The sequence below is a fragment of the Enhydra lutris genome, unplaced genomic scaffold (genome assembly GCF_002288905.1).
Source record: "Enhydra lutris kenyoni isolate GAN:26980312 unplaced genomic scaffold, ASM228890v2 scaffoldscaffold15, whole genome shotgun sequence".
In the NCBI taxonomy this organism is placed as follows: Eukaryota; Metazoa; Chordata; class Mammalia; order Carnivora; family Mustelidae; genus Enhydra; species Enhydra lutris.
Window position 1 is genome coordinate 2845883 of NW_019154099.1, and position 20024 is coordinate 2865906.

General features: G+C 37.4%; 1 protein-coding gene across 1 annotated transcript in view; it reads right to left on the reverse strand.

Annotated features, from left to right (window-relative positions):
* Window positions 1-9294: 9294 nt before the first annotated feature.
* Window positions 9295-20024, reverse strand: part of LOC111147106 (cytidine and dCMP deaminase domain containing 1) — a 43277-nt gene continuing 32547 nt past the window's right edge. The window contains exons 7-10 of the mRNA XM_022503000.1: window positions 19158-19327; window positions 17320-17509; window positions 13496-13556; window positions 9295-11209 (exon numbers count right to left, since the gene is read on the reverse strand). Coding sequence (XP_022358708.1) covers window positions 11136-11209; window positions 13496-13556; window positions 17320-17509; window positions 19158-19327 — 495 coding nt within the window. The 3' untranslated portion in view covers window positions 9295-11135. The remainder of the gene's footprint in view (window positions 11210-13495; window positions 13557-17319; window positions 17510-19157; window positions 19328-20024) is intronic.

The following is a 20024-nucleotide window of genomic DNA, read 5'->3' on the forward strand; positions in this document are numbered from 1 at the left end:
AAGGAAGGAAGGAAGGGGGGAACTAAAAAGATCTGGCAGACGAAGGCGAGAGAGGCTTGCAGGAACAGTAACTTGCTGGGTTATAGTCATTCTTATAGAAATGAGAGCTATAACTCTATGTGGTAAATTAAAATTAAAAACTGAGGGCACCTGGGTGGCTCAGTGGGTTAAGCCTCTGCCTACAGCTCCGGTCATGATCTCAGGGTCCTGAGATTGAGACACGCATCGGGCTCCTTGCTTAGCATGGATCCTGCTTCTCCTTCTCCCTCTGCCTGCCTCTCTGCCTACTTGTGATCTCTCTGTCAAATAAATAAATCTTTAAAAATTTTTAAATTAAAAACTGCTACATATTGGTAGATATGTATACTCACTACTCTTTCGAATTCTTTCTACCACCACATAGGAAACTCAAGCTTGATGGTACCATTGTGAAAACAAACAACATTTCACTGCTTTTCCATTGTGTATAATCATTACAAATCACTGAAATTCCACAAATTTGTTGCATACTGAAACTTCACTCGGATGTCTCAGAAACATTTTTTTTTTAAATACTGCAGCCCTCCCTTGCCAATATTTTCCTTTTCATATTGTAAGTTATTGTCAAAAGTATTCATAAAGTAAATGCTCAGTGTTCAGGAGAAGTTCAGTACCCAGGGTAGGTGGCTGGGAAGTGCAGTGTGAGCCAGCTAGGCTCTGAATTAAACTGGAGCCTGAAGCCACCTAGAGGACCAGTTCCAGCCCAGATCAGAGTTCAACACTAGAACCAAAGAGAGAAATCAGAAGTGACAAATGGAAATACATCCAGATGCTACAGGGATAGCGAACAAGATTTGATTCTTTATCTGCAAATGTTGCTTTTAGAAAATCTTTCTCAGGTACTCCTCATCTCTGTCAAGCCTTAAAACTAGCCCTTGGAGGAAGAGCACTGCTCTAACACAGCATCTTTGGGCTTCATCCCCAAGGAAAAGATGTAGAATGATGTTATGGGGTGGCTATTTGTACAAAATATATTAGTGAAAAATATTCAAAATGACTGTGGGAAAGGAATTTGATGCTTAAAGCCAAAAACGTTACAGAAAAGACAAAAATGGAGATGGGAAGATTTGACTTTACCTCTATTTTTCTTTACCAAAATCACTGAAATGAAAGTAAAGGATTTTTGTTTTATTTTAAACATAACCTTATAGGACAAAGAGAATGGAGGAGGAAACAGCAGAATTTTGGAAGCTGTGCCTGTGAAGGTGAGGCCGAGGGTGCTATGCTCTCTGTTCTACACTGTTCCAGAACACCTGGTGCTGTATTCTAGTTTATGGGGCTCCAACCCAGACCTTGAAACTCACTCTAGTCATGTAACAAGAATCATGAAACAATGCCTCCCAATTTCTAAGGGAAAATTATTCTCTATCTACAGTTCTATACCCAACCAAATTATCAATTAAGCGTGAAGGTAGAATAAAGACAGACCCTGGCAGGTACCCACTCATGGTATCAAAACTGCTCATCAGCAGTCTTACCCGACAGTCATCCTTTCCCAGGAGACATTCCCCTTTCTCGGGAATCTTCTGAAAACTATGCCCCACCAAATAGAGAAAGACATGGGTTCCTAGAACAGGGGCTCTCCAGGGATAGTTGTGAAGGGTGGGTCCCAGAGACACCTGTGCAGCACATCTGGTGATCAACTGGTCCAGACTGGAGGTGGACAGAGGCTCTAAGAGGGATTTCTTCAGTAAGAATTTCTTTTAGGATACCCAGTGTACTTAAATGTATTGAGAGATACATAACTTCGAGACAAGTTTGGCTACAGATTAGTAGTAAAATAGAAAACCAAGCCTTCAAAAAAGGCATTTTTTTTTTTTTTTTAAGAGAGAGCACGTGTGAGTGGGACAGGGAGGGGCAGAGGGAGAGAGAGGAAGAGAGAGAATCTTAAGCAGATTCCATGCCCTGTGTGGCGCCCAATGCAGGGTTCCATCTCGCCACCCTGAGATCATGCTCTGAACCAAAATCAAGAATCAGTTGCTTAACTGACTGAGCCACCTAGGCACTCCAAAAGACAATTCTTAAATTCAGGAAAATTCAATAAGGAAAGGAAAAGGAATCCTAGTGTACGACAGGAGGAGCTGTGATTAGCATTTACATAGTCATAATAACAGTGAATACTAATTCAACCAAAGCAAAAATGGAACAGTATGGAAGATGGAGAAAGGGAAGTGTGTGGAGAGGGGAATGAGGTGAAAGAAAGCTCTTCCATGATGGAAATTCAAAAGACAATGCCTAGAACTGAAAACTAGTAAGGGTCAATATAAGCACGTTATTGGGACATACAGAGATAAATGTGAAAGAATCAGTTAAAATACTTAAGGCTGTTGTCTTTGTGATATATAGGATAGGGTGAGGCTATTGTTTTCAAGTAAGGGTTATAGAGCTATTTATCATTTAAGATATGTGGGTATAATTTTACTAAAAATTAGTAAATTTTTTTTACTAAATTGACAATAATGGGAGTCCTTTAATATATTACCGTAAAATCAACCAACATGTCAAATGTGTGCTTACATTAGAAACAAAACTGAAAAAGTGGGGTGAAAAAATCCTGACACTGTTTGATTAGGTCCTTGGGACATTCTTAACTAGTATTTAAGAAATCATTTCACTTCCTAGATTCTCCTACTTCGAGATCTGGAGAGAGTGTGCTACACAGATGAGATCTGAGTTCCTTTGAAATTTGAGTCTATTTAAATGAAGTTCATGAACACAGTGAATACATTTATGGACCAACTTCTACATATGTTAATGTAGGATGTTCCATTTTAAATGGGCCTCATTTTCAACGGGTACTTACTAATGGAGCTTATTTTACTTGGGGACAGGATATTAAAAAAAAATCAGCCTAAATGATAGAAAAGTTCTGCACAGTATTAAATAGATCCACTGGATTTTTAATGGTCAATAGTAATTGCACTAAAAATATCAATGACTCTAGGGGCACCTGGCTGGCTCAGTGGGTGGAGCATGCAATTCTTGATGTCAGGGTCATAAGTTCAGGCCCCACGCTGGGTGTGGAGCCTACTTAAAAAAAAAAAAAAAAAAAAAGGAAAAAAAAAAGGAATTAAAAAATTTTTTTCAATGACTTTAAGATAAATGACAAATGTTAATTCAAGAAAAGAGAGGCCTACTGGTCAGCCAACAAGAGAAAATTCAATCATGCTGAGCAGTGTGCTCTATCCTTGCAAAAGGAACCACAGCATGTATGCCAACTGAGGCCATGTAGCAGGTATGTCACTTTTCTATGCTAGAGACAGTTATAGTAGACTCAATTCTCTGCTCCTGAGGGAAGTAAGTCGGGTTGGTTCTATGGGACACCAAGCTATGACCAAATCCCACCCCACAAGTGAACTTTTGATTGATTGATGACTAGCCCAGCTAGGTGTAACTCTGTAGATATTACACTACCTTTTCAGAAACAGGTGGAAAAAATTATTGCAGGTTGAGGGTGTTTAAAAAAATGGTCTGGCTGATTCATATGGATCAGTAATCTGAAAAATGAACAAACAAAACCAAGCAGAAGCTATAGGTTATAACAATTTCCCATCTAATTAAAACTGGAGAAGATTGTAAACTGCTTTTGATTTATTCACTCTACAGCTAAATCTTTAAAAGATTTGAAGATGATACAGTGGGATTTATCATCTTTAAATTCTGGTACCTGGCCATAAAAATGGCCTCGGGTGTCAAGGTTATACTAGATGAAATGGTCCTTCCATCTGTCCTTCCAAGGCATGTGTAGTAAAACCCACACTTCACTTACTTGATGGCTTCTGTCAGTGGCTTGCAGCGGGGGGTAGGGGGGGTCGGGGGATTGCGGGGTGACTTTACCCTCTAAGGAGGTAAGCCTGAAAACATCCAGGCTTCTGGATGGGGAGTTGCTACTGACATCTAATGGGGGGAGACCAGGGCTGCAGCTAAATGTTCTACAAGGCAGGGGACAAGCCCTCACAGCAAAGAATTATCTGGCTCAAAATGCCAACAGAATCAAGGTTTGCTTTGGGAAACCCTCATCTACGCAAAGTTTCTGGTGTTCAAAAAATGAAAGACAAAAATCTAGCAAAGCTAGTACAACTGTTCTAAAATACCAGTAAAGGGTTTTCTGGTACATTGTTCAGGTAGGATTTTGAATAACACACAGCTTTAAACTTGTGCTTAGAGGTAAATTACGTGGTCAGCTCTGGGAAATAAAGATTATGCATTGTCTGCTGCTGAACAAATTCCTTAAACTTCTCAAAATTCGATTTATGATTTTTGGCAGTGAAAACTTAATATCTTCGGGCGCCTAGGTGGCTCAGTGGGTTAAGCCTCTGCCTTTGGCTCAGGTCATGATCTCAGGGTCCTGGGATCGAGTCCCGCATCGGGCTCTCTGCTCAGCAGAGAACCTGCTTCCTCCTCTATCTCTCTCTCTGCCTGCCTCTCTGCCTGCTTGTGATCTCTCTCTGTGAAATAAATAAATAAATAAGAAAACTTAATATCTTCTATTTTAAAATTTGCCCAAAGCAAATTACACTGTTTCCCTTGGAGGTGGAGAGAGCCTAGCTCAGTGTTTAGCATGTAGGTGCTCAGGAGATGAATAAATGGTAGCATACATCTACATGGTGGTCCGAGATAAGGGGCCTAAGTTCCAGAATCAGTAAGTTATCAAGGTGGCCTGAGCTGTAACTAAGAATCCCTTCTTAGGGTAGAGGAGGAGGCAGCCATCCATAATCCAAGTTAGGACACTTCCTCCACTATGTTAGCACAACAGCCACAGTGTCACTGGTAGACCAGGCTGCTCAACCACAGAGACGTTAGAAACGCACATAGACTCTGGCCCAATAAGCCTTCTCTGCTAGCCAGAACTGGGTCACCCAGGTTAGAGCAGCTAGTTACCTTTTCCCAATAGGAAAAGTATCATAGGCTATGGAGAATGAAGAAATTTGGCAAAGGGTAATAAAGTAAATGAAACAGACTGGTTCTAAGTCTCTCTTAGAAGAGGGCATAATCATAGCTTTCTGAGAAATGGTCCTGAGAGGCTTGGCCTTTAAAACGGTGCTGGTCTGGCAATGAGCATGAATGTTCTTTCAGGAACCCATGTTGTGCCCTTGGAAGCAAATGTAGCAAGGATGTGTAAGGCAAGAAAAAATTTCCCTTCTTCCCTTCTAGATTCTTTGGCTGGCCTAAGAATTAAATTGACGTAAGACAAACGAACAGGAGAAAAACAAATTTAATTCGTACAAACAGGAGGGCATAGAAATATGAGACTCACAGAAGTGACCAAGCAGGAAGCCAAAACAAAGAAACAATGATTTGTGAAGAACTGGCAAAGGGGTTTGGGCTTGGGGTAGCAAATTACTGAAGAAGTGACAAAGTGGTGTATACAGCCTTCTCAGTCCTGAACCCCCTCTCTTGGGAGATGAGGGTGCTTTTACCCTCCAGGTGCAGGGAGGGTCCCCTTCACACAGGGAATTTATTTCCTGCTTTCAGGGGGACAAAGGAGTGTCCTTCTTGTAGTGGATATTTCTTAAATAATTTTAAGAATTAAATAATTAAATAATTACTTAATAATAATTTTATATATAAAATAATAAAATTAAATAATTTTAACGTAATCCATATGCCAACGTAATCCGTATTTGGAGTGGCATATTTTGCTCCTCTTCAGACCCACCTTTGAAACTGCAAGAAGCTTCATAATTCAGAAGCTGAGTTGGCAGATTGTTTTACTATTTCATTGAATTAACCTCTAAGTCTTGAAAATAGTTCAGTTCAGTTAAACAGTTGTGTCTCTCGTTTTAGGAGGTGGTGATGTAACTGAGCTCCCCATATAAGGCCTATATTGTGCGAGAAATTTTTAATAAGGCATTTCTATGGAAACAAAAGAAAAACACAGGTTAATGATTAGAACAAATTATACACCAGCTTCTGAGCCCAGGGGCAGCCAGTCAAGAAAATTTCTAGAAGTCAGGGTCCAAGCATCTTCTGCAGTTTGAATGTCTCTGGTAACATCACCAGGTACTCCGGTAAACTTTCTGAGTGGCACACACAGCAGCAGGCATGAAGACTGTCTAAACATGAGTTACTATGGCCATTTCTCTGAAGTTTGTATCAAGCTGTTCACCTGCAGTTTGCCAGGCTTTGGGGAAAAGGGCAGTTTCTGTTCTTCACCATTCCAAGTCAAAAGTGGGAAGAAACTGGAAAGGTTAGTTTGGACAGCTATGGCCAAATATCTGAGGAGACCAGAATTCAGGATCCAGTGGATCTTTCCATCTTACAAGTGGAAAACAAAGCCTCAAACTAATTAACAGCACTAGAATCTGATATTTACATAGTGTATCACTGAAACATAATTTTTCTATCAAAGATAATCACAGTAAGACTAATTCGTTTGCAAATTAAATCTAATTTCAATACATTTGGCCAATTTACATAAGCGTAGCAAGAATAACAATTGATGAGATAGACTCTTCTAAATCTGCTTTGGTGGAATTTTTCAAAAGGAATCTCAGAAGGAACTTTTTTTTTTTTTTTTTTCCAGATGGAACTATTAAAAGCCTCTCAAGACTAGGAAGCCAAGCCCAGGACTTGCCATTAGACTTCATCTGCAATACCTATAAATCTGGGAGAATTCCTCTTTTCTCAAGGTCCCCAAATCATCCTGAGGTTCCTGAGCCTGCCAGGAAGTGCTTCTTCACTCACCTAATAAGCTGCTAGGAACCCTGTAAGCAGCGTACTAGATCTCTTTCTCCAAGGGGCTTTATTGTTTATCGGCTTTATAAAGTCAACCTGAGTTTCTTAAAGTTGTCTGGTCATATCTGAGTCTATGTGTATCTCTCATATAGCCTTAGTAGTGTAACCAATGTTTCCACATATCCTCATTAAAAGAATAGATTCTTGGGTGCCTGGGTGGCTCAGTGGGTTAATAAGCCTCTGCCCTCGGCTCAGGTCATGATCTCAGGGTCCTGGGATCAAGTCCTGCATCGGGCTCTCTAATCAGCAGGGAGCCTGCTTCCTCCTCTCTCTCTCTCCCTGCCTGCGTCTCTGCCTACTTGTGATCTCTCTCTGTCAAAAAAAGAAATCTTAAAAAAAAAAAAAATAGATTCTTAATGAACTTATGCAAATAACTGTATTTCCATAAAAATAAGAATACTAACAGTTTTTAAATGCTGGAGGCATGAGGTGGGGAGAAAAAGTAATTGTTTCAATTCTGCTTATAAAGGAATAATTAAACAAATTGGTATAAATCATAGGTAATTTAAGAGAAAAGAGAAGTTTTCCTGAAATCTGGAAAAACCAAATGCTAAAAACAAAACAAAACAACAACGACCAAACAAAAAAGTCATAAACAATTATGATCATCTTCCTCAGTTCATTCAGTCCCAAGTTCTTTCAGTCCCATGTAATTAATATTTACTCTGTTTGAATCCAGTTTTTCTTTTAGTTCTGGAAATTCTTACCCAGGTCAGCTGGATGCTCTGAAAGTTATCAGAAACCTGTATCCTACAGTACTTGTTAGAGTCCATTCATGAATTTCCTTGAAGATGAAGCATTTTTGCAGGAAAACTTTTATAAAACCATCCGAGTGAAACAGTAACTGTCTGTAAATGATAAAAGACTTAAAAATGGCCATAAAGATCTATTAGATTTCTTTACAATGCAATTGATAAGAAAATCTGATTATATCTGTGACATACAACATTTTATGATAATAACTAGAATTACAGTGATAACATCATCCTGGACATCTGATTTCTAGGAATTTCATATAATATCTGGAACACTAAAACAGATAACTGTACAAACACAACATAAAGAAAGCTTGATATTTCTTATTTGACAACACTTCCCATGTAATTTAGCATATCACATAAACCAATTCATTTAGCATCTCTCTTTTATAAAGAAAGAAAACAAATCTTTTGAGATATTCCAGGGACCTTCTGGAAAATTCCAACTTAATTTCCTCATCAAAAAATTTTTAGAAATTGATTTTGAAAAGTTTGTTAAAAATATAAAAAAGTTGGGACACTTGACTAAACAGGACCACAGATAATTTGAAATAATACTTAATTACCTATTTAAGTGACAAAGATTTTAAAGGCAAATACAAAAGGTTACATCGTTTTAAGGAAAATTTAGCTCTTAATGTTAACACTCAGTTAAGTAATCAAAGATCTGATAAAAACAACATGAAGCACAGGAAATTACTTAAGTAAAACACAACATCTTTGCTTTCCAGGCAGACTATTTAAAAGGAAAAGAAAACCATTCATAATATCTTATCAAGAGCAGGCTAATAGTCCAAGAAAATTTTGTCCTTTTAGCAAATGAAATAAAATTACATTAGCAAGCTATTAAAACAAAAAAGCAAGTTTATTATTTTTAAAAAACCTTATAACAATTCAATTTTTAGCCAACGTTGACGACAGAAGGTAAATTTTTCTTTCTTTTCTTTCTTTTCCATAAATTTTCTTTCTTTTCTTCCTTTTTTCCTTTCTCCTTTTCTCTTTCCTCCCTTCCCTTCTCCCTTCTTTCCTTCTATCTCTTCCTTCCTTCCTTCTTTTTCTTTCCCCAAACTTCTATTTCCTTAGTTTGTCCTTTATTTTTCTCTTTTCCATTCTGTAATGACCATTCTGAAATAATCAGCTTTACTTTAGGGCCAAATTTACTTTCTTTTCCCTTAGCTAAAATATATCTCCATACCTCATACCTTTCCTTAACTAAAAACACATCCTGATTTCCTTGCAATACAGAGTTGTTCTTATTATTTCTAGTAGTTTTCATTACATATATTAGAAGCTTCCTACAGTTGCATTCACAGGGTGGTTCTCAACCTCCAAGGTCATCAGAAGCATCTGGAGAGCTGTGAAAGCACACATTGCTGGGCCCCATGCCCAGTTTCTGATTCAACAGATCTTAGTGGACTTAACAATTTGCATCTCTAACAATTCCCCAGGTGATGCTAATGTTGCTGGTTTAGGGACCCCACTCTGAAACTGAGTCTCTATTACCTGGTTACATGCTTCTGTCTTCCACTACACTGTGAGCTTCTTCTTACACATCTCATCTCCAGGGTCTAGCCAGTGTCCAGCAGTCATTCAGTCAATCAACAAATACTTATTGAATGCCTACTATGTGCCAGGCACTATCATAGGCACTGGATTCATCAGCTTAAAAAATTTATACATTTTTATATATATATAAAATTTATATACATATAATTTATATGTATATGCATATGTATATATAACATATGTATATAAATATGAATGTGTGCCTGTATATGTGTATGTGTGTGTATGTACATTCCTGCCCTCATTAAGTTTTTCCCTGGTACTGCACAGGAATTTCTCAATAAATGTTGAAAACTGACCAGCTGTAAAGAAGGAAATATGGCATTTTCATGTAAATTTTCATAGTGTATGGAAATATCAATTTTCCCAGTTCCTAATCCTAGTTTTCCCCATTTTATATTTTCCCATTTTGTGTTTCCCCCTTCTGATATCCCTTCAATGTCCAACACATAAATCATAAATCTGACAGTATTCCAGGCTTAAGAAATATTTGTTGATTGGTTTATAAAACATTTGATGTGGATGACATATTAATAAAAAACAACAATCCTAACGTGAATTTAAGCTTGTATAAATTACATATTGAAACAACTGGGAGGATGTGAACAAATCTCAGTATTTTCATATTGACAAATATTTTAGAATACTTAACTACTCGTTTTCAAATGAGTCTTAGTTATCTCTAAGGATATCTTTCCTCCCCTCTCAATATTTATGGCAGTTCTCAATTGCCTGGTATGTGGACTTAGAACTCCCAGTGGACCTAAGCCGGCTGCTGTACAAACAGGGACATCAGGCAGCATTTGGATTGTCCTGTGTACAATTCTGAGAAACGGGTAGAAGGTCTTGTGTGGCCATGTGGTGCTGTGGAAAGGTTGGGGACAACAGCAGAGGCAAATCTCATGATCTCTATACAGCCAAGGCAGGTGCTCCGTGGGGTGTCCCCCCCACAGTACTGTGGGCCATGGGCTCTGCATTCCCTGCCTAACTCTAGGAAAGTGCAAAACACGTATCTTCAGCTTTGGACTAATTTTTTGAAAGTTTCTCAAGAAATAAAAATGAGAGGTCTCACAAATAGCAATTTGGAATATAAAGGAACTGATCATAGTGTTTACTGGAGATTTTCAGTATTCTTAAGGTTTACGAATATTTTTAAAAGATCTCCCACTGAAAACTATGAGACACTCTGTTAACTGCATGAAGGGAAAAATGGGCAGCATTTATGAATGGAATTTGACAAAAAGTTGTTTCAATATTCTAGACTGAAATATTTCTTCACCGTTAATATCATAAACAAATTTGGTGTTGTTTGTGATTTCAAAAGTCAGTGATATCAAATAGCAATACTGCTTCAGAATTATAGTCTTTCTGTCGCTACCCCAAATCAGTGATTTAACACCATAGTGCAACAATCATTGTTATTTCTATATCAAAAGATTTTTTAAAAATTAATAACATTGTTAGGAATATACTTTTATAATGGGGATCTGGTATGCCATCATATTTTATGATTTAATCCTAATTAAATTCTGAATATTACAAAGCTTTAGGTATAAATGTGAGCTTTTGGTGAGCCACACACTGACTTAAAAATGGCCAGGTCATCATTTATTGTCCTGGCGCAGTTTACTATCACCTTCATAATCTGAAGGAGTTAATATTTTTTAAAAGGTGTATAATTCTCTGCTGAGATGTGACCTCCAGTGAACCAGTCCCTTTCAAAAAACTGGCTAATATAAACCTAAGACAAGGAGAAAGTAACCTCTACGTCTGATTAAATTTGTCTCACTAAATCATTGCTACCTCATTTAATGTAATAAAAGAACATACCACCATATTCGGGAAAATATACCAATCTAAAATAAAAATATTCTCATTAACATCATCCATCCATATGGTAGTAATAAATTAGCTTCCTTACAATTATTCTCAGTTATTCACAAAATCCACCCTTATTTTCTGAGTTAACAAGGCTGAACTTTAAAAGTGCAAATACAAATTCTCGAGGCCTCACTCCAGTTTAGACAGGATTTCTTAGTCGTTTCCAAGACACAGCTTTTTGTTTTGGTGCTGTTCTTCACCCAGAGGTAAGGGTCTCAACACACCATCTAGTGATCAAGAATAACTTCGTATCAGGAAAACGTCACTTCAAACACATGGTATTAAAGTCATAGCAGTTGTAAGATCAAAACAATGCTTAAGTTCAAAAGGGACATTCAGGGGCACTTGGGTGGCTCAGTGGGTTAAGCCTCTGCCTTCGGCTCAGGTCATGATCTCAACATCCTGGGATCGAGCCCCACATAGGGCTCTCTGCTCAGCAGGGAGCCTGCTTTCCTCTCTGTCTGCCTGCCTCTCTGCCTACTTGTGATTTCTCTCTCTGTCAAATAAATAAATAAAATCTTTAAAAAAAAGGGACATTCATTTTATTTTACCTTCAAATTCTCAACTGTTGAAGAACAGATTCTAGGGGCGCCTGAGTGGCTCTGTGGGTTAAAGCCTCTACCTTCGGCTCAGGTCATGATCTCAGGGTCCTGAGATCGAGCCCCGCATCTGGCTTTCTGCTCAGCGGGGAGCCTGCTTCCTCCCCTCTCTCTCTGCCTGCCTCTGTGCCTGCTTGTGATCTCTCTCTCTGTTAAATAAACAAATAAAATCTTAAAAAAAAAAAAAAAAAAGAACAGATTCTATCTAGATAACCCACTCAGGCAGTATAGTGTCTGTGCTGTTAAGAAGTGGATCACTCAACTCTATACTTTAAAAGGGCAAATTAATGATATATGAGTTCTACCACAATAAAGCTGTTACAAAAATTGAAAAAGAGGACGATATTTTTGTTGATATAAAACATTTGTTCAAAAATATATACAAAACATGACCTTGCAGTTCAGTGGACAGTCACAAAGCAAACCTACATTTGACCATCATCCAGGTCAATAATGAAAATATCGCCAGCAAAGCAGAAGCCTTCCTCTTGCCCCCTCCCTACCACAACATCTCCTTCCAATCTCAGGACTGCTAAGGGCAGCAGCATGTCTTCCTTTCCTTAGTGATGCAGGAACAACAAACCTTGGATACGTGTCCTTTATTGATTGTAGGTGGCAGGGATCTCCTAGTATATGGCTTGCCTTTGTATTCTTTCAATGTTATCTTTTGATGACCAGATGTTCTTAATTTTATAACCCCCTCAAACATTGTTACTGAAAATACATTCTTTAATCAGATCATCTATATTTTTCTTTCTATTTTTTCACTCTTTCTCCCTGATTAATTTTTTCAAAAGATGGAGTGGGTAGGTATTTATTTTATTCCAGATTGCAAAAAAAAATCTACTACTTGAATAAATAAAGCTAAATTCAGAACAGAAATAATCAAGGTATTTACACAGAAACTACAGAATAGAAATTATTTTCATAAAGACCTCTTCATTTCCTGATTTTTCAGAGTAATAAAATCCTTGTTATTACCAAAAACTTTTTACTTATTATAGTAAACTTCCATTTACCTAGAATCCAAACAGCTGATAACACAGCTTATGTTTAAATCTAATACAGTGAGGACGCCTGGGTGGCACGGTTGACCCACAGGTTTCTGATCAGGTCGTGATCTCAGGGTCATGAGACTGAGTTCCATGCAGGGCTCTGCACTCAGAACGGAGTCTGCTTAAGACTCTCTCTCCCTCTCTCTCTGCCCTTCTCTTCCCTTCCTCCCCTCACCGTGCCCTTTCCCCAAACACCCCCCCCCACTCTCTCTCAAATAAGTAAATAAGTCTCTAAAGATAATACCGTGTAGCCATAACTAATGATCAAAGTTATATACTAAGGAATTGCAAGATCTCCCCAAGATGGCATTACATTAAAAATACCTGTTAATATGCAAATAATAAAACTATGAAGACTACTAAGCATTTATGATCGCTGTGATGACTTTAGTTAGATTATTCAAATAACCAGAGGAATTCCATTCTCTGGCCAATCTCTACAAATGTGCCTTTACTCAAGCAAAAATGTATACACCTTTTAATTTGGCTCTACAGCCATCTGTATTAATTATACACATTTTCCTTTTTTAACTGTCCGCCAAGCTTTAGTTTGGTATAGAAGAGCATGGTTGTTAGTGTTTCCTATACCTTTAATTTATATATTCAATGTGTACATGGTTATTTGTATTAAGCTGCAGATTCTACAGGACTGATTACACGCCAGCACTCCCTGGTGAACCTGGCATATAGTAGATACACAAATGTTTGTGAACAAATTGAAGGGCAAAAATCTAGTCTGCCAAAAGAGCATGCTCTGTCTACAACCACAGCAATTTCCAACACCCCATCATTAGAACTCGCTATGTAACCTTTCTTCTCAACAACAAAGTTAAGCTTAATGAGAACCTTAAATACTTACTCTCTTTGCTTTCAGGCTCATTCTGTTCACCAACACAAGTTCCTGATGGATTCAGCTGCCACTGTAAAAGGGCACAAACTTTTTACATGTATGTTTAAGAAGGTTTTAATAAATACCATTTCAGCACCCTGCTGTCAAATATCAAAACATTTTTTTTAATGTCGTAAAAAAGAGTTGGCATGTTCATACCAACCAACCCCTAATAATGACCCTGAATGATACAACTGCAATCAGAATCAATATTTTTAGAGAAGGAAGATGCTTTAAAATCCTTTACCTTCATTTTAGAGGTAAGGAAGTGGAAGACCAGCGAAGTATAGCTAGTTACATGCCCAGGGCTGCACACTGAGGGCAGCAATACAGTTAAAACCTGAGTCGGCCTGCTCAACACTATAGAATTTCTGCCATACCACATTCTGTCTCCAGGTTCTACAGCATCTTATGATAGCTACAGAAGGCCTAGATATTAAAGAATGAAAATATGACCACTATCATCTTGTATTTTAATATAGTCATATCACACTACAGATCGTATCTCCTCTGATTTCAGTTTTCCATCTTAGCCATTCAGAAGGAAAGAGAGAAGCCTGGAGCAGTGGAGCAGAAAAACTGAGTGTGATCAGTACCTCATGGCACAGCCCTTCCTTTCTCACTTGGCTAGAAGTCCCCATTGTCAGAATCACTAATGATTTGACCAAAAAGGCCTCATTAGGCACTATCTCTAGAGAGGCACAATTCAGTGTACAGTGCCCAGGTCCTCTTCCATAAGCACCAGAGAGTTCAACAGATCAACTAGCTAATATCATGATGCTTGGGGGGGGGGGTTGGGGAATAAGATACCAGACGAATTTTTTGCCATGTGCAAAAAAGTCTTTGGAAAGGAAGGACATCTAGAACTGGTTGGTCCCCTGTAGAAATAGGAGCACCAGGAGAAAAGAGGATTTATAAGGGGTGGGAAATTATATGCAAACTTTAAAAAAAAAAAAAGCATGTTTCAAATCATGTCAAACCATTAAAATCTATTAATTTGGGCAAAGTAAAAACTAATAACTGTGAATGTATATTTAAGGATAATCATAAAAAGAGTATTTCTAACTATAAGAAACTTAGAAGCCATTTAGGTGCCTCACAACAGGGGAATGGTTAAACAAGCTATATCTACAAGTTGGAATATATTGAATCATTAAACATTATCTTTGAAGAATTATCAAGACAGAGAAAATAAATCAACATGTTAACAGTGGTTTTCTGTAAGTTGTCAGAGAATATCTGTTCTTTTTTTATGTTCCTAGTCCTCTACAATGAGCATATATCACTTTCATAATTAAAAAAAAAATGACCTAATAAAGCAAAAGCCACATGTATTAAATAGAAAAAAAAAGATTCTGAATAAATGGACATGGGCCTACACTGGTAAAATCTATTCTTGAAAATACTGTTTCTCAGCCCTAACCTAGTCTGCAACAATTCCACAGAACACACCAATTAACTCAAGGTATATGGCAACACACCAAAGAGAAAAACAAAACTTTTTCAAACAAAATTAATTTCAATTTGCTTTAATTTTAAAAAATATCATTTTTTGGATACTCCTTTACTACTCTTGACAATCTAAAAATAAGTATCATCATTAGTGATATTCAAATTTAGAATGAATTATATCATGTTAGTCACTGGTATTTACAAACGAAGGCATTTAGTGAAGCAGGTAGTTGAAACAATTGACATCATATTGCAACCAGGCCAGAGGAGGGAAAGGATGAGAAGATGGAGAGAGCTAACTGTTACAGGAAGGAGCACAGAGAAGAACCATGTACAGCTGAGCAGGGTACCCCTAGTGGATCTTGGCCCATCTTTGCTCAGGGGACTCAATGCCTCTGTTTCTGTCATTGTATCTTCCCTTCTTCTGATCTCTTCATGCTCTTCACAGTAGCAAAGCTATTCAAATCCACGAGTAAGCAACATATTCAGAATTCACTTAATCTGTAAATCACACTCCTGAGAACTAGGTCATTTAATCTTTGTGGAGAGAATGTGAAAAACCTATTTCTTCTCACTCTTCAGGAGGAATGAAGACACAGAAACAAAAACAGAACTGGAGATTTCCCTTTGACTAGCTGGATGTAAGTTTCTGTTCACTTTTACAAAAGAGGCACCTCTCTCAACTCTCCTTTCTTTCAGGGCCCTCCTTTTCTTTTAAAAATCATTATAGGGCGCCTGGGTGGCTCAGTGGGTTAAAGCCTCTGCCTTCGGCTTGGGTCGTGATCTCAGGGTCCTGGGATCGAGCCCTATATCAGGCTCTCTGCTCAGCGGGGAGCCTGCTTCCCCCTCTCTCTCTCTGCCTGCTTCCCCACCTACTTGTGATCTCTGTCTGTCAAATAAATAAATAAAAATCTTTAAAAAAAATCATTATAAATTTAAATAAAACTGGAAATAAAAAAACAAAAATAAATGACAAAAATAAAAAGGGTAAATATTTATAATACTTCACACACACAGAAACTAGACAATGTTTTATAGTTTTAAACTTTTAAATATAAATTATAAATATAAATATATAACTGTATGTATTCATATATAGAGAGACAGTTTAAAAAGTATCTTTTTGGTGCTTTATATGTTCCAGGGACTGTGGATTCAAAACAGGAATGTAAACTGGAAATTTTTTTTAAAGATTTTTTTTTTTTTTAAAGATTTACTTATTTATTTGAGAGAGAGAGTATCGGGGCAGGGGGAGGGGCAGAAAGAAAGAATCTCAAGCAGATTCTCCACTGAGGGTGGAGCCCAATGTGGGGCTCAAACTCATGACCCTGAGATCATGACCTGAACTGAAATCAAGAGTCAGTTGCCTAACCAACTGAGCCATCCAGGTGCCCCGGTAAACTCGAAATTTATAAACAATTATATGCTTTTTATACCCACTGCAAATTCTTGCATTTAAGTGTTACATTAAATGTCAGAATTATTATTTAAAAGCAGCATATGATTCTGGGCAGGATCCTTTTGCTCTATAGAACACTGGGACGGCTGAGGAACTTCTATTGGCACCTGTGGATGAAATGGCAGTAATGTATCAATGACAATTTCCTGAGCTTTGTGGCTATATTTTGGTTTTGTAGGAAAATCTACTGGTTGAGGAAATATATAATAAACTATTTGACAGTGATCTGGTTATCATGTCAACAAGCAACTCTCAAAGGTTTCTGGGGGAAAAAAAGTTCTTTGTAACATTCTGTAACTTTTCTGTATGTTTGAGATTGTTTCTGAAAAGAAGTTTTAAAAGAAACCTACATAGTGAAACAGTTAAAATTTCTAAGTTTCCCATGAACTACTTCAGTACTTTTTTTTTGAAATATTAAATCCCTTCTTTTTCTGATCTTTCCCATGAGAAACATGTGTCATGAGTGCATGCACGTGTGTGTGTGTGTGTGTGTGTGTGTGTGTGTGTGTGTGTAAGTCCCTCTCTTGGGTAATCCTAAACTATTTTCACCTCTATTTACCACCCACACCAGAAGGGCAAGGGAAGAGGGGGGGTCAGAGATTTTCTCTTGTTAGCCACCAGATGGCACCAAAGGGACCATTAATTTAAGATCTGTAAGATCAAGACTATGCAGTTCTCTAGAAACCTATTAATTCATAAGACAGAGAGTTTAAGCTGAACATTTGTAATAAGGTGAGTGCTTGCACATAAAAAATAAACTCAGTAATAATAGTTTGTTGGAACTCTTTAAAAGCGTGGGAATCACTAATTTAAAATATTTAGCAGGGTACCTGACAATATAATAGAAAGCATACTTAAAAAAAAAATTGTGTTATCTACTTACTGTAAATTTGCTAACACCCTCAAGTTCCCCAAATCTCATGTAAGAGATGTCTGCCTTCTTTTTTCCAACATCTACATCTCCGGCATAGATCTGGTTTATGCCTGCTCCTTTAATTAAAGGTACACACTCATCACAAGGGCACTTTGTGACAAAAATCATACTTCTTTCTTCCGGTTTTATTTCTTGACACCTACGAAAAATGTATAAATATTAGAAAGTTGGCTTCCACAAGGAGAGTTATATTTAAAGAAATCTTTAAATACTAAAATTGAGCTGATTTTAGAACAGATTTATGTTATAAACAATAGTAAACTTTATTCTAGCCAAATTAGTGAATTACAAAATATATAAACTCACAAAATGTTAATATACAACCTGAACATGACAGTAATGATAATTAAAATTCATTTATTTATTCTAAGCAATCAGTAAGATGCTCAATATTAGATTACAAAAAAAATGGGCAAAGACAGACACTGAAAGAGAGAGGGAGAGAAGGAGAACAAGAACAGTGCTATCTACATTAAGAACTCTGTAATGCCACAGTTAGGAGCTAGAACTAACATCCTCCTTACAAGTTTACCATGGGAGATTAGACGTTAGCTCATCATGGGAGCCAAAAGATCTGACCCTTACCTAGTACCTACTGGATATTTAATAAATGCTTGTTAATTGCTAAATGAATACATAAAATCTGCTTTGAGTTACAATTCCTTTACCTCTTCCCTGAGACAGGATGCTTTGCTTTAACAAACATTTGGCTTTGACAGATTCATGCCTCCATACAAATGAAGCAAGTCAATTTGTAATGATGAGCCCAAGGACAAAAATCAGAGAATTAATTGTTTGCTGGGGTAGTTTAGCACTAAGGAATGCTCTCATCTGCATTTGCTGGTTCTGTGGTTTCCACTGCTCCCAGTCAGCTGTCTTACACCACTGCCAGCCTTCCAGATCCATCTCCCTAGTTCAGACCCATTCTGTTTGTCTAGATCAGGGCAACAGAATTTTATGCATCTTGTCTACTTAATATACCTACAAGATGGTCTTGAAGCATCTGGTGCTGTCTGAAGCAAGAATAGCTTCCCTTCAAGTAAGCATCTCCAATTGCCACAGTGGTGACTACCAGACTTTCAAAACTCAGCTCAAATGCCAGTTCTTCCTTGCAGCTTTCCCTTCTCACGCCCCTCCATCTGTCACAGTTCCTGAATTTCCACAGGACTTTGTGTTGGCCTTTCCCAGAAAACCCATCATCTTAGCTTGAATGAAGTCTTACACTGAGGAGCACTTTGACCTCCTCAAGGACAAAAGCCATGCCTTACTCAGTTTTGAATCCCCTAAGATCACTCCCTTAATGGTAAATGTGGAGAAATGTTTGTGGAAATGATCTAGATTAACATCTGAAGGGAGACAATGCAAGTTATCATCTCCCAACAAAAACCATGGTAAAGCAATTTGGTTCAGAATAAAATCTGTATATTCATAGATACATGTGCTCTAGATTTAGGAAATAAAGGATATCTTACAATTCAGAAATAGGGAAGACCCTAATGACAAACTTCAAGCAGTTTTATATTGGAGACAAGGAAGACAAGAAAAAAAATAGGCTCGTTCAACAAATTCAAAGGCCTAGAGGACCTCTGACAATGGCGTCAGGTCAGGCAGCAAAAAGCAGATATAACCAAAATTATATTTCTGAAAAGAGTATTTCTTAGAATTAAAATAAATAAATTAATAAATTAAGCTAAAGGAAAACTAATTTCAACTAACCCTTGCCATGGTTTTTTTTTTTTAAGCCCTTGCTATGCTTTCAAAAAAAGACATGCAAACGAATTTCATACCTAAATGTCAAGGCATTCTGCTCCGCATGTACAATGTATCTGAATTTCCTTATTTCTCTGTCTTTCTGTTTGTCATCCATGTGTGGGAAGTCAGCATACTCGGATCCAACAGGAAAAGCATTATAACCGCATCCTATGAAGTACATCGCGCCTGTTCCATCACAACTTCTCTGTGATAGTGAGCAAACCAACAAATGTGAGTTGTCAACATTCTTAAAAAAAAGGCAACTGAAAGTGTTTTTTAAAGCATGGTATCACACTTTATATAACTAATTCCATTTTCTATGACAAATAAAAATCAATCTTACATCCTTCTACTGCAATATTGTCTTGTCAAAGCTAAATTTCAAGAAGGCTGATCATTTCTGATATACAATCTCAAGGTAGTCCTTGAGATTAAACACTAGCTTGAGATTAAACAGTCCTTGAATTAAACACTAGTTTAATCAAACACTTGTTTAATTCAAATTATTTCACTTGATTCCAACATCTCTCCCCAAATAGGTTACAAGATCCTGGAGAATGGAAACCATGTTTTATGCCTCTTTTCTGTGCCCTGAAGTACACCTTTTAGAGTGTTCCATATATAACAGGTCCTCAATAAATAATTGTTAATTTCATATATGCTGTTCTGCCAGTTAACAAAGTCAGAAATTCTAAAAATATTTTGAACAATTTCTATTATTGAATTAAAAATATGCTATTATGATACAGCTGAAAAACAAAAAATGTGTTTTTTTTTTAAAAACTTTTTAAAAGATTTTGTTTATTTGAGAGAGAGAAAGAGAAAGCACGTCGTGCAGGGGGAGGGACAGTGGGAGAGGGAGGAGCAGACTGCCTATTGAGCAAGGAGCCAGATGCTGGGCT